Raw genomic sequence first — 12,577 nt, 5'->3', positions numbered from 1 at the left:
TCTCACCAGGCCAAAGATTCACTGCAAGCGATAGGTTACGTAATTAGCATAAGGCGGTGGAACGGTGGTTAGCATTCTCTCTCCTCGCAGCTGAGAGGTCCTCGGCCCGAATATGCAAACGGTTCTTTTCAAAAGGATGTTCTTCTCGGTTTTGACGCCATGTCGGCTCATAGGTCGATGCCTCGTCATCCTCATCGCCGGAAAAATATCGCGGTTTTCCCGAGGCTATCCAAAATCTTCCCCCCCCAAGAAAAACTGCAAGAACAGAGCCATGACCACCCCCTTTCACGTACGTCCAGTTGTATCATCCATAACTCGATAAATAAATCACGCAGTTGGTAAAACGTGGTTAAAGTACAGAAATAAGCGTTAATTTTAAATCTGTGAACCGTGATAACTTCGCTGAAAGGTATGACGCACTTCTCTAGACCAGTGGTATTCAACCTTTTTTGTTCGCGTACCCCCCCCCCCCCCCCCCGACATAATTTCTCTTCAACTCTTTACCCCCAAAGTTTTTGGTGTATAATTCAAGTTATACATAGTATATAATCTACATCTAAAATAAATTAAATAAATTACATTACTGATTATTCAGTGATTATCATAAAATTATATATTTTTTTAAAATTTTACGTACCCCCTAAGATGTCTTCGCGTACCCCAGGTTGAATACCACTGCTCTAGATTGTACGATTCTACGTTCCATTTCAGAGGTTCACCAATGAAATGAAGACAATTATGGGCCTGCAGTCATATCGCTTCACGTTCCCCAACAACAGCCTGGACAACGGGGAAGTGATCCCGGAGAACAAGTGCTTTTGCCGTAATGGCAAGTGTTTGCCAGCAGGACTCATTGATGTACAAGACTGCTACTATGGTGAGTACAGACGCAGTCCAAGGAGATCAATCACGAACCCTAAGGTAACCCTCAGGCCTGACCCAACTTCAACCACGAAACTGGCTTTTTGTTCCACTCAGTATTAATATATCTAGCCTGCATTATGCAGATACAGAAGAAAACGAAATGAATATTGAACTTGGAGGAACTGCTGTATACTTCAGACATTTGACTATACCACAGTGTAAGATAATAAATAAGGACATATCACATTTTCTGAATGGATTCTCAGTCTTCAAAACATTACAATAACAACAGATATACTAGACTGGAGTTGGTATAATTCAAGCACTCTTTGGTATAACTTTGAGTTTGTGGATCCTCAACAGAGCAGATCGACTTCATTGTGTATTTCTTGGCAATAATTCCAAAAATTACAATTAAACTCCTGCCTCGAGTCACTAAAAAGTTTTCTTCTTAAACTGGTGCATGTTCTTGAACATTCTCCTTCGTCTATCTGTAAAGCAGTCACGGTTTTATCTCTTTATTATAAGTTCTTTGCATGATGTGTTTTCAAATGAGCAAATATAAGGCTTATCGCATGTTCAACTTGACAACCAGTGAACGCATTTTGACGAAATTTGGTATGGGCATTATTCCACTGTACTCTACTAGTACTATACTTCTGTAAAACAATATGGCACCTTGTATGCAGGTTTTCCCATCGGTGTGTCATACCCTCATTTCTACCAGGGCGATCCGATGCTAGTGGACGCCGTGGAGGGTTCACATCCTGACAAGCAGAAGCATGAGTCACACTTCTACATCGAACCTGTAAGGTCCACAGATTTAAATTCCTCCTTTTGAACTGAATATCATCCTGGAGCTCTTGCATGCCTCTCAGAGTTTAATAATAACTTTAAGACATTAATTTAATCTCAATGAGCTTGATGATAAAATTGCATACAACTTGATAATTATACTTAAATAAATACGTAACCAAGGATTGAACCGCATCATACACACAGGATTCAAATTTTAGGACTCCTTTGAATCCTCATTCAGTTTACAAATTTGAAATACATAAATTACCAGAATATGAAAATTCTAGTTGTTAATATATAGAAATTTGTGTTTCTTAATTTAAAAATTAATTCTTTAAAGAAGTTTCTTTTTCTTTTCGTGTGTGTGTTAACAAAGATAAGCAATCCATTTAAAGTATTTCTAAAGAAGATTACGCTTATAATCTAAATATGTCTTGCAAATTTTCTTAACTTTGTGCCATCGATAGAAAAGCTGGACATCACTTCCAGACAAGCATAAAAACTGAGTCTTACTTCCATTGCATACAATAAGTACAGAATGTCCAAGAAATTCTGACAAGGCCTACTGCATAATATCTTTAATATTATCAATTGGAACACATAGAAACCTTAAACTGCATGCGCTCATAATAGCACCTGATAACTGCACGGCCTTTACTTTTCAAATATTTATTGCAGAAATCAGGTCTGCCTCTGGACGTAACGGTGCGATTCCAGATCAACATGGTACTTGGTGACGTCAGTGGAATTACAAGAGCTGCCAAGTTTAGCGACATGGTGCTGCCAATGTTGTGGACTGAATTTGTAAGTAATGCGCACACAACATTTTTTACACGACCTTACAAATGTTGCGATTCAGTGGTTAGCATTCCTACTTTGCATCTGGGAAGTCCTGGATTAAAATTTCAGCCTGCGGGCTGGCTATCCTTGAGTGTCTTTCGTGGTTTTCCTCAGTCCCTCCAGGCAAATTATAAGGCAGTATCTTACATACTTCCTCCCATACCCTTTTTAATTCGTTATTCGTTATGCCACGGTGGTCTAGCGGTTCACACACAGAAGAAGGCAATGGCAAACCACTTCTGGATCATCTGCCAAGAACGTATATGAACAGGTCCCAGTCCGAGAAAAGGATGGAAGGATCCTGTTCATACGGACCTGTCGGCAGACAGAACACTAAATAATAATAATAAGATGAGGTGGTCTAGCGGTTAGAACGCTGGCCTTGTAATCCTGGGGTCTCGGGTTCGATTCCCGGCGTGGCCGAATTTATAACTTGTGTTGGGCAAGGCCGTGATCTAGGCAACACTGAATTTTCCTCCGGGGGTTTCCCCGGTTTCTCCGTGGCATCCCAGCAATTACTCCATTCACACACAGAAGAAGGCAATGGCAAACCACTTCTGGATCATCTGCCAAGAACGTATATGAACAGGTCCCAGTCCGAGAAAAGGATGGAAGGATCCTGTTCATATGGACCTGTCGTCAGACAGAACACTAAATAAATAAAATTCATCAACAATCCCATCAACGCCATTTACTTTAAGCTACTGATAGCCTTGTCAAATACATTATAAATAAAAAAACATAAGTTTTAATGGGACATGAAAACTTGCTCATATTAAAGTCTGTTTACTGCATAAAGTCCAATAAAGTGCTAATGTTACATATGGCCATCAACTCATAAGGAATCACCTTCTCCTTCTTGCAACGTTATGGCCCTATGTGGGTCTTAGCTTGTTTTGTTTCTACCTGGTACATACACAGTCCCCTTAAACACGTCATCGCTACAGCACATCAAGAACTTCTGCAAAGTACATGAAACGTAATTGTGCAAAAAATCACCTGTAGTGCCTCGGGGAGGGAGTTTAATTCTTTCTTGAGGTCAGTGGTATAAATGGCGACGTTCCGAATCCAGGCAGTTAGTCGCGTGGCTTGAGGAAATGGGCAAGGTTGTGCATTGGTGAATAAAAAACACGTGTACGCGTACAAAGAACAATATCCAAAGAAATACTGCCAACAATATGACGCACAGTCATCGGTCAGTGATGTGTTGCAGATATTCTCTGTTAAAGAAAGAAAGAAATTGAAGAAAATATATGGAAATTTGGGAGGCAAAAAGTTGAAAATGTTGCGGAACCATTAGTTACGTGGATGGCACAAGTGAATTAAACCAATTAACTGAAATTTATAAAGTTATTAAGGAACAGAATAAATTTACCGGACAGCAGACGGGCGTGATTAATTTTGTATATATTCGTAAAAATTGATATATATTTTGCTCCAAGAAACATCATCATAGCAAAGCACATTGCTGTATGGCATAATACACGGTTTAGGTAGAACCTATTATAAAAGTTATGAGTAATTAGTTCAGATACATAATACAGAATTTTGTATTTTATTTTACGCTCAACATATTACATACGATACTTCACGTAGCATCTGGTACCATTAAAAATAAATACAACGAAACATAAGAAATTTTAATTTTCTGTAATCTCCACTTTAATGCCAAAACTGATGGTCAATAAACAGTGACACTTTTAAGGGGTTTAAACATATTCAGAAGACAATCTGAATACTTTTACCCTGAAATCAGACCCAAATTGAATTTTAACTTACTCAAATGTTTCGATCATACGTTCAGCTTTTAACAACTATTAAAAATATTTGTGTCACACTAATCAAACCTGACAGCTTCATTTACCTGTAACATGGCAATGACAATTCATCCATACCAGACATAACAATTGTAAGGTGTTGTAGATGCGTCATATTGTGAATTAATAGTATTAAAATATTTAAATATTTAAAAATAACCGTCAATCACAATAAAATTAAAAGATTAAAATATCATATTATGTTCCCTATCGAGTACTCGATTTACATATGGAACTTACACAACATGTTTCGGCTATATGTAGCCATCTGATTCAGTGGTATCACCTCCAAAGAGGATGCCAAGCTTACAATGCAGTGATTTTGGACAATTCGCAGTAAGTAGGGGTCTTCCTCCAGTTAGATTTCCATGAATCAATTATCAAAGCCTTGTGTGTGAGAACGGGTTGCATCGTGCAGAGGTGAGGCTGGCAGCGAGACAGGAGACGTTTTCTACTTTGCATGTGACCAACAAGGCCAGAACACACAAATGAAGAATTTTTTTTATAATTTTCAGATAAAATTGCAATCATTTCTGCGTAAGGAATCAAACAGTTTCCTTCAATATGGCATCACCTGTTTCCTTAATGGCAGGCTGATAGTTCATAATGTGGATAGTTGGTGCATCATCAGTAAATAACAAATGAACTTATTAATAAAGTCTTCTCGGGCTATCAGTCGTGTTAGATGGTGATTAATCTTCGACGTTTCGAGGACAGAGATGGTCCTCGAAACTTCGACGATTAATCACCATCTAACACGACTGATAGCCCGAGAAAACTTTATTAATGAAAGCCGCCGTGAAAGCTTCACATCAAATAACAAATGAACTTTTTTAATTAATTATTCTTGTCCGTCTAATCACAATTTAAAATTTAAGAACAGAAACATGTCGTAAGAAAAAGATGTTCTAAATGTAAATCGAATGTTTCGATAAGGAACATCACATGATATTTTAATTATCTTAATTTTAAATTTTAAATTGTGATTAGACGGACAAGAATAATTAATTAAATATATATCTCCACAATATGACGCAACTATACCATCTTAACAAATGAACTTGTTTTATTGTAGCGAATGTCCAAACTTCCGGAAGATCTCAACAACCGTTTCATCCTGTACTTGAATGTTCTGCCAGTGGTTGAGAAAGTGCTGATGTACTTGCTGTTCAGCACTGGCATCATGTTTCTGCTAGGTAGCATATCGCGCATCCTCCTACTCAACAGAGACCTTCAGAAGAAGTCAGCTAATATGGACTTCAGTAGTGGGAACTCTCGGGAACTGAAGCGAATTCACATCAAGAACACGAAGGCCAACGAGAACAGACCCAGCTCAGATAAAGTAAAAGAGGCGGAGGCATTCTACAGTTCACTTCTTATAGCAGCAGAATCTGACGACGTCCCCGAGGACAACCTGAACAGCACAGAGATGGACATACTAGCAGGTGGCGCATCTAACATCATAACTCCAGGTTCAGATGAAGGTATTGATAATTACAGCTGTGACAATACTGAAAAGCCTCCACCCCAGTATGATCTGATTAACTTAGCTCTACTGAAGGAGGCCATTGTGTGACTTGAAAGCAAAGTTAGTTTGGAAACTTGTTTGACTTCCTTGATAGGCATTCGTTCTTAACTCAGGAATATTTAGAAGACTCTGAAATATTTCTACAACAGACATTAACCCTAACTTTGTGGATATTATTCCAGCAACGGTTTGCCTTCAAGAGAAGTAGTATAAATGTGCTTTAATTGTGAGATAAATCTCCACAACTATCTTACAACTGTGTACAAGCTCTGGAATCGAAGCCACTTTGATTTAAACAAAAAATGACTTTACGTCTGTCTGTCTGACATATGGCTTCTCCTGCAGACTCTTGCCCAGACTGACAATCAATCAATCAGTCAGTCACTGAAGATTAGCGATGGAAAGTTTTGTTATGTTATGTCGTGAGATTAGTGCGGACTGTGGCACAGGACAAGGTTGTGAGTGCTGGTGGAACCAGCACAAACGGAGTACTAGTAGTGTAGTTGTACGTGGAAGAAATCCAGGGTCAGAAAGAGACTCCCACAGAGTTATTAGAATTAAAAACCTGGATAAAGTTAGTAAAGAAGGTCTCCATGATGACACAAGAAGTCACAGACCCTGGTGAAGTTCCTGCCAAATTAAAAAGAGTTTCAAGGAATGAATGATGGCTTTGTCCACAATAGCAATTATATTTCAAGTGTCATTACGGAGCCATCACACGTAAGTACAATGGCTTATCAGGCACAGAGTACTGAACATTTTCCAGTGTAGATCTCAGTACAATAGAGAACTTCTTTCATTAGACATGTTTTAAATCTTTCCACTCAAAACATCAAGTTGTCTCCCCTACAATAAATCGAGAAGAATGATCCACAAATTACAAACTTCCGATATATTATACAGATCACCACTCAACATTCCACACAGCTTAAATTAATCGATATATATATTTGAGAGAATATATACTTATAAAAATTAACAACTACTAAACAATACCACAACTTAAATTGGATAAAAATTTGACTGTCTTTTGAAATCATGCATTGTATAGTCTGGTAGATCATTACCAATGTTTAAGAGGTGTTTGCTGTCTCGCACACAGCATCCCTGAAGACAGTCATTGCAGTGTGAACCTAAAAATCTCACTGAAATTGATTACATTCACCAAACGAATGATACGATGGGGTGAGTCATGGTTATCCTCCATCAACCTACCTTGGCACCTCATAAATGCAAATCCTGCGAACCATGAAAGATAGTAGCCCTGACATAATGTTCAGGCTAATACTTGTATGGTGGTCATCAAACTAAGTCCCCCAAACCACAAAGACTCTCTAGAACTTTCATAATCCATAATCTCACAGTGACATGAAACTCCTTACGTCATTTGGTTTGTAACACTATTTTGCTTAGAAAACATTTTCGAGGAACATTCCACCACTATCATTTTGCCAAAGAACATGCTGCTGTAACCCAAAAGGAATCAGCAATTAACTAGTATTGTCATAAAATACTGTCAAAGTACAGAGCTTTCTAGTAAATATTGTGATGAAGATTCATTGTCCTCCGCGTCCCAACCTGTACGCAGCTGTCAAAGTTACAGATCTGTAGAACACAGAAAACCTGCCTGCATTAGATGACATCTTCTAGTGATAACGATATAGTGTTCTAACTCATAAGAAGCTTTACAAAATGAAGGCCTAAGTTCAAAGTCCAGGCCCCCAAGCAAACATTGTGCCTCGGTTACAGGACTGCTTGGGAAGAACTTATGACTCAGTATTGTATTTTGTCGCTAAAAGACACTTCAGATTTCTAAACAAATCAGGCTAAAGTAACTTCTGTGACAGTCGTAGTTTTCTCCGTGTACTGGTAAAACTGTCAGTATCATCACTTCATCAGTTTACTCAGTGTTCGTATTTGATTTACGTATCAACATTCATCACAGTACTGTTTGGATGAGAAACATTTTTAATGTCCAAGAGTGGGGCATCAGTTATTTGTGCGTTTCTCAAATCTCAGTTCAACGGCACAACTTACAAAAGGAGAAGTGTTGTTTGCATAATCATTTACTGATCAAAGTATTCTACGTAACAGAACCCATTATACGAGGCTCGTCCACAAAGTAAGATTTCCTGGGGCCGTTTACAGAAACAAAACACAATTTCATGGGAATATTTATTGCAACAGATACAGCAAGTGTCCAGCTATTTTTCAACATATTCGCCACCGGAATTGAGACATTTGTCATACCGTGGGACCAACTTTTGAATACCTGTGTCATAGAAGTCTGCCGCCTGGGATTGGAACCACTGTGTGACAACCATCTCCGCCTCTCTGTCATTCTCAAAACGCTGACGCTGACCGGACAGGAATTTCTTGAGGTGTAGGAAAAGATGGAAATCACTGGGAGCGAGGTCCGGGCTGTAGGGTGAATGATTAAACACCTCCCAGCTGAACTCCTGCAGGAGACTTGCTGTCCGTCGAGCCGTGTGCGGCCTAGCGTTATCACTGACCGCACTTCACAGTCGGCGGGAGCTGGAATAAGAACCTCCATCTTCAACAGCTGCAACGATGCTACTGTGAGAACGCGGGAAGTGCCGTTAGTGTAAGCGCCATGCTACGTCATTGCTCTATCACGTACGCACAGTCGCTTCGCGCAATATAAGGTTTGCTAGCTGTGGGACGAGTGGGAAACTTACTTTGTGGACGCGCCTCGTATGTATCTTTATGTTTATTGTTTATGCCATTTCATACGTCACTGTAATGTTTTAGTAATTACATCACTCTTGATTATCTGTGATAACGGAGTCAGAGAGAAGCGTGATTTCTTCGTGTCCGAAGTAATCTAACAAATTTTTGGTCCATTCGTCTTTAGGTCAATGGCCGATACATTTTCCAGGGATTATAGCGACATCTTTATTTTCAGAGCGCCAACTTCCGTTTGCCCTGTCTGTCCTTTGCCAACCTCATAATTTCATTGTCACTAAACTGACCTGGCTTCATACAGTAGATTTCAAACCATTCTCAAAAATTGTTACTGTTGACATTTTCACAGCCCAATGTATATTTGAAGACGGTGGCTAACTTGCCTACCGAGATCTCCTCTTCTTCAGAACCTACGCATTCTTCTTTCTAAATGTCAGGACAAATTTTCTTGCAGTAACCACATTTTATTCCTTTCGTACCTCAGAAATAGAATGTAAGACAGTTGCTATTTTAATTTTAAAAATATTAAGATATAATTACATTGAAAAAGGCGTCGTCTATACAGCTTTCTATTCATGGCAATCACGCCCTGGTCCTGGGATAAAAGATTAAAGTGAAATTAAAATGTTCAAAATGTCCTACAGTGGGAAAAACATCACTGTTGATCCACAGAGCAGATAATCAAGAGTCCATGGTATTTAAATATTAATAAATATTTATTTATAAACCAATTTATTGATATTCTCCTCAATTCAGAGCATAAATACCGTCTATGACAATGAAATAAGATTGTGAACTTTTCGACAACGAAAGTAGTACTGAAATCCAACACATCTAACACTTCAGGCACGTGATGAATGCAGAGGCTGCCCCCCCCCCCCCCCCCCCCCAAGTCCATGAAGAACAACATCACGTTTCATTGCCTGTGCAGTTTTTGAAACCTTCAATAAACACTTAGGAAATTAATCGGATAAATTCATATTTTAAAGAGGCCTGCAGATCTTGAAGGCATTCTTTTCCAGAAATTTCAAGGCAGTAAATGAAATGCTAATAATTTGCCCCCATTTAATTAGGACCAGGAAATAAACGCTGAATTACTGCGCGCGTGCTTTGTCACTAAAATTAATCTGCACGTGTGTGAAAAGCCGTCTCATTAAAAAAGATAAGTTTGCGTCTAGTGGCATAACAAATCAGGGGGGACAGAAAACCAAACAACATACTTCTTAAACTGGGTGTGGCGTAGAAAATTGGTTGGTTTGAGAAATGTGACTGATGTTATTCATAAACCCCACTTCTTCATAATTTCTTGCCATAAACCATATGGTTTTATCAAGAATTGATTTTGTCATCTTGATAATGCATTTGTAAGTAGATTGTCTACTGCTTCCTATTGTATTTTTATTTTTTACGAAGTTTATATATGTCATGTGACATTTAGTATAGACACCTTGTTATGTTGTCCTATAGATTGTAACATTGCAAGAAATTAAGTATAATATGTATTATTGTTCACCTGTCAATAAAACAAGGTGTTTGCTAATAATATGCCTCTGGCAATCCAACTCCTTTTTCTGCATTCCACAGCAATAACTTTTTTAAAAAAATTCTCATCATATAAGAAATTAAATATGTGAATTAAAACATGTATCTTAGTAGAAGCTGTAATTATGGTTTCACATAGTTTTAGACATACCATTATACATTTCATAGGTACAAATAATCATTTACTTACAAATTTAAAAAATTCCAAATTCTTACAATTTAATATGTACGAAAATTATATTTACCAAATAATTTTTAATTTCATAAAAATCGACCGTGTAGTTATAAAAAACAAAGCAAATGCCCTGTCCATAACGCATACACTAGCAGGATTTTAATTTTATGTCCAACATAATAAATAAGTAAGTAAATAAATAAATGTGAGGTTAAAAACATATTAAGGACACATTTTCCTACATGCAATACTCAGGAAAGACTGGAGATGACTCAGTAAAACGTTTTAATCTGTAAATTAACAGTCATGTCTCCTCAGATTCCCTGAATCCTCTGACAAATGCAAACAAGATAAATATCGTGAGAATGTTGCCGACTTTGGCAGAGCAGTCACGTGGCCATTACGCTCATAAAATCTAAAATTCGTAACTTGTAAAATTTTTACAGTTTCCACTTCAAACTTTCATTTTAACAGAGCAGGAGGAGAATTAATTTATGAATACAGTATGCGATGTATTCATATTCTGGCAAACCTTCCACAAGAATACCCAAGACACCCTCCTTCACCCAGATATAAGGAATCAGGCGTGTTATTAAAACAAACCCCTTCTGCAAATAAATACGAAGACTTCACATGATATTATAGTCTACTCGTTCATTACGTAAAATACTCACGCTGCATTATGACTTGCACAATTGACAGTTGGGCTCAATTTTTATAAGAACCAACACGAAAAAGTAAACTCAAGAGACTTAGGTCCACCTCCTTTCTTCAACCTGTTGTCCAGTTCCAAAGATTAAAGCCCCAGACAGTGATAGACCTTCTCTACCTCTTACAGCAAACTGACACCTAAATTCAGAATCCCCTTAGCACGTTTACATTCAACATGCGACAATAGATCATCATCCTAAGCACAGATGGCTGCATGTTGTATTAAGCGTACAGTATTTGCTCCGGAATAAATTACAAAATAAAATTGTAGCGTAGGTTAGAATGATAATAATAAAAAAAGATAAAACTGTGATAACAGGCTAATTATAAATTTACCAATCTCTGATATAACTGAAATTTCACATGTGATTTGATATGTGGCTTTCACATTCTACATACTCTAATAACGCTTAAATACGGCCAGCTCTGACTGAGGCATATCATTTTTTAAAGTTCCGCGCCTGAGTTTTCTATATCAATATACTTAAGCTGGGGGTTGGTCGCAAGGCTAACAACCTTGCACCGTAAAAAGGAAGATGTTTCGAAACCTCAATCAAAGCCTCGGACAGACGGACCTAACAGAGGACCGAATGGAAGAGGAGAATTGAAGAGGCCATGGACCGAATACGGACCGGAGAGCCATAGAAGAAGATGAAGAAGCTAATGCTCGACTTAAAAGTCCAGCCAGCAGCCCTGTAGCAAGGGGGTTTAATCCCCCCTACTACCACAATTTTAAATGATTTAATTATGTGTAAATTAAGACGTACAGAATGATGATTTTCTAATGGCACAATCACAAGAAAACACCCTGGCATTACACAGGGAATAAAACTGAGAATTTGGAATGGAAGCAATTTTTAAAAATGTATTATTTAGTTAATATGTATGTCCTCTGCTCTATAGTAATAATTTTTATAACTGCAGAAGAAATTTTAGTAACCTGTAGACTGGATCATACATCGAGAAACTAAAGTCAACTAATCACTCATTGGAAAATAGAAACCAACCTGAAAAATCACGTAATTTTCCACATTTCTTCCTCCTACTACTCTGTAATAAGAGTGGCAGTGTTCAAAACTATTCTACTCCATTTCAATCCAAATTCGATACAACAAGATTCTTTCCGAGTTAAGAGTCAGCTTTCATGAATAACTCGTTGTAGCGGACATCGACTCCAGGCAGAGGACAGACAGACACTGCCACAGTGTTAATTCCTGTTATGTTAATTAATCAATCTCATCTCATTTTATAAACCACTGTGTGTGTATATATATATATATATATATATATATATATATATATATATATATATATATATATATATATATGTAAATAATGCAAAATGTATGTACGACTATGGTACATAAAGTGTGATTACAAATGTAATAAATACATGATTACATTTATATTTAGTATATAATACAAAATTGTATTCATTTATGCGCGGAACATAGTTATTGCCTCATAACCTTGATTTACAAGAATATCTGTGTATTGTAACGAAGATACTGATCAATAATGAGATGAAAATATCTTCAAATTAATTCGTGTTTACTGTAAAAGCACTTCTGCAACGCAAAATATGATTAGGTAACA

The 12,577-nt window shown here is 37.6% G+C and overlaps 2 protein-coding genes across 5 annotated transcripts in view; one reads left to right on the top strand and one right to left on the bottom strand.

Annotated features, from left to right (window-relative positions):
• Positions 1 to 10,096, top strand: part of LOC110837022 (scavenger receptor class B member 1) — a 162,225-nt gene extending 152,129 nt beyond the window's left edge. For all 3 annotated transcript variants that reach the window (XM_022078769.2, XM_022078768.2, XM_022078770.2), the window contains 4 exons: positions 712 to 877; positions 1,554 to 1,672; positions 2,341 to 2,466; positions 5,395 to 10,096. In XM_022078769.2, coding sequence (XP_021934461.1) covers positions 712 to 877; positions 1,554 to 1,672; positions 2,341 to 2,466; positions 5,395 to 5,895 — 912 coding nt within the window. In that variant the 3' untranslated portion in view covers positions 5,896 to 10,096. The remainder of the gene's footprint in view (positions 1 to 711; positions 878 to 1,553; positions 1,673 to 2,340; positions 2,467 to 5,394) is intronic.
• LOC110840611 (uncharacterized) overlaps positions 1 to 12,577 on the bottom strand; it is a 356,302-nt gene that overhangs the window by 182,066 nt on the left and 161,659 nt on the right. The gene's annotated exons all lie outside the window — the stretch shown is intronic.

The sequence above is a fragment of the Zootermopsis nevadensis genome, unplaced genomic scaffold (assembly GCF_977971745.1).
Source record: "Zootermopsis nevadensis isolate Lab colony 2312 unplaced genomic scaffold, Znev_1.0 Znev_ptg000008l, whole genome shotgun sequence".
Lineage (NCBI taxonomy): Eukaryota > Metazoa > Arthropoda > Insecta > Blattodea > Termopsidae > Zootermopsis > Zootermopsis nevadensis.
Note: the sequence above shows the minus strand (reverse complement) of the source record. Positions and strands in the feature narration are given on the sequence as shown.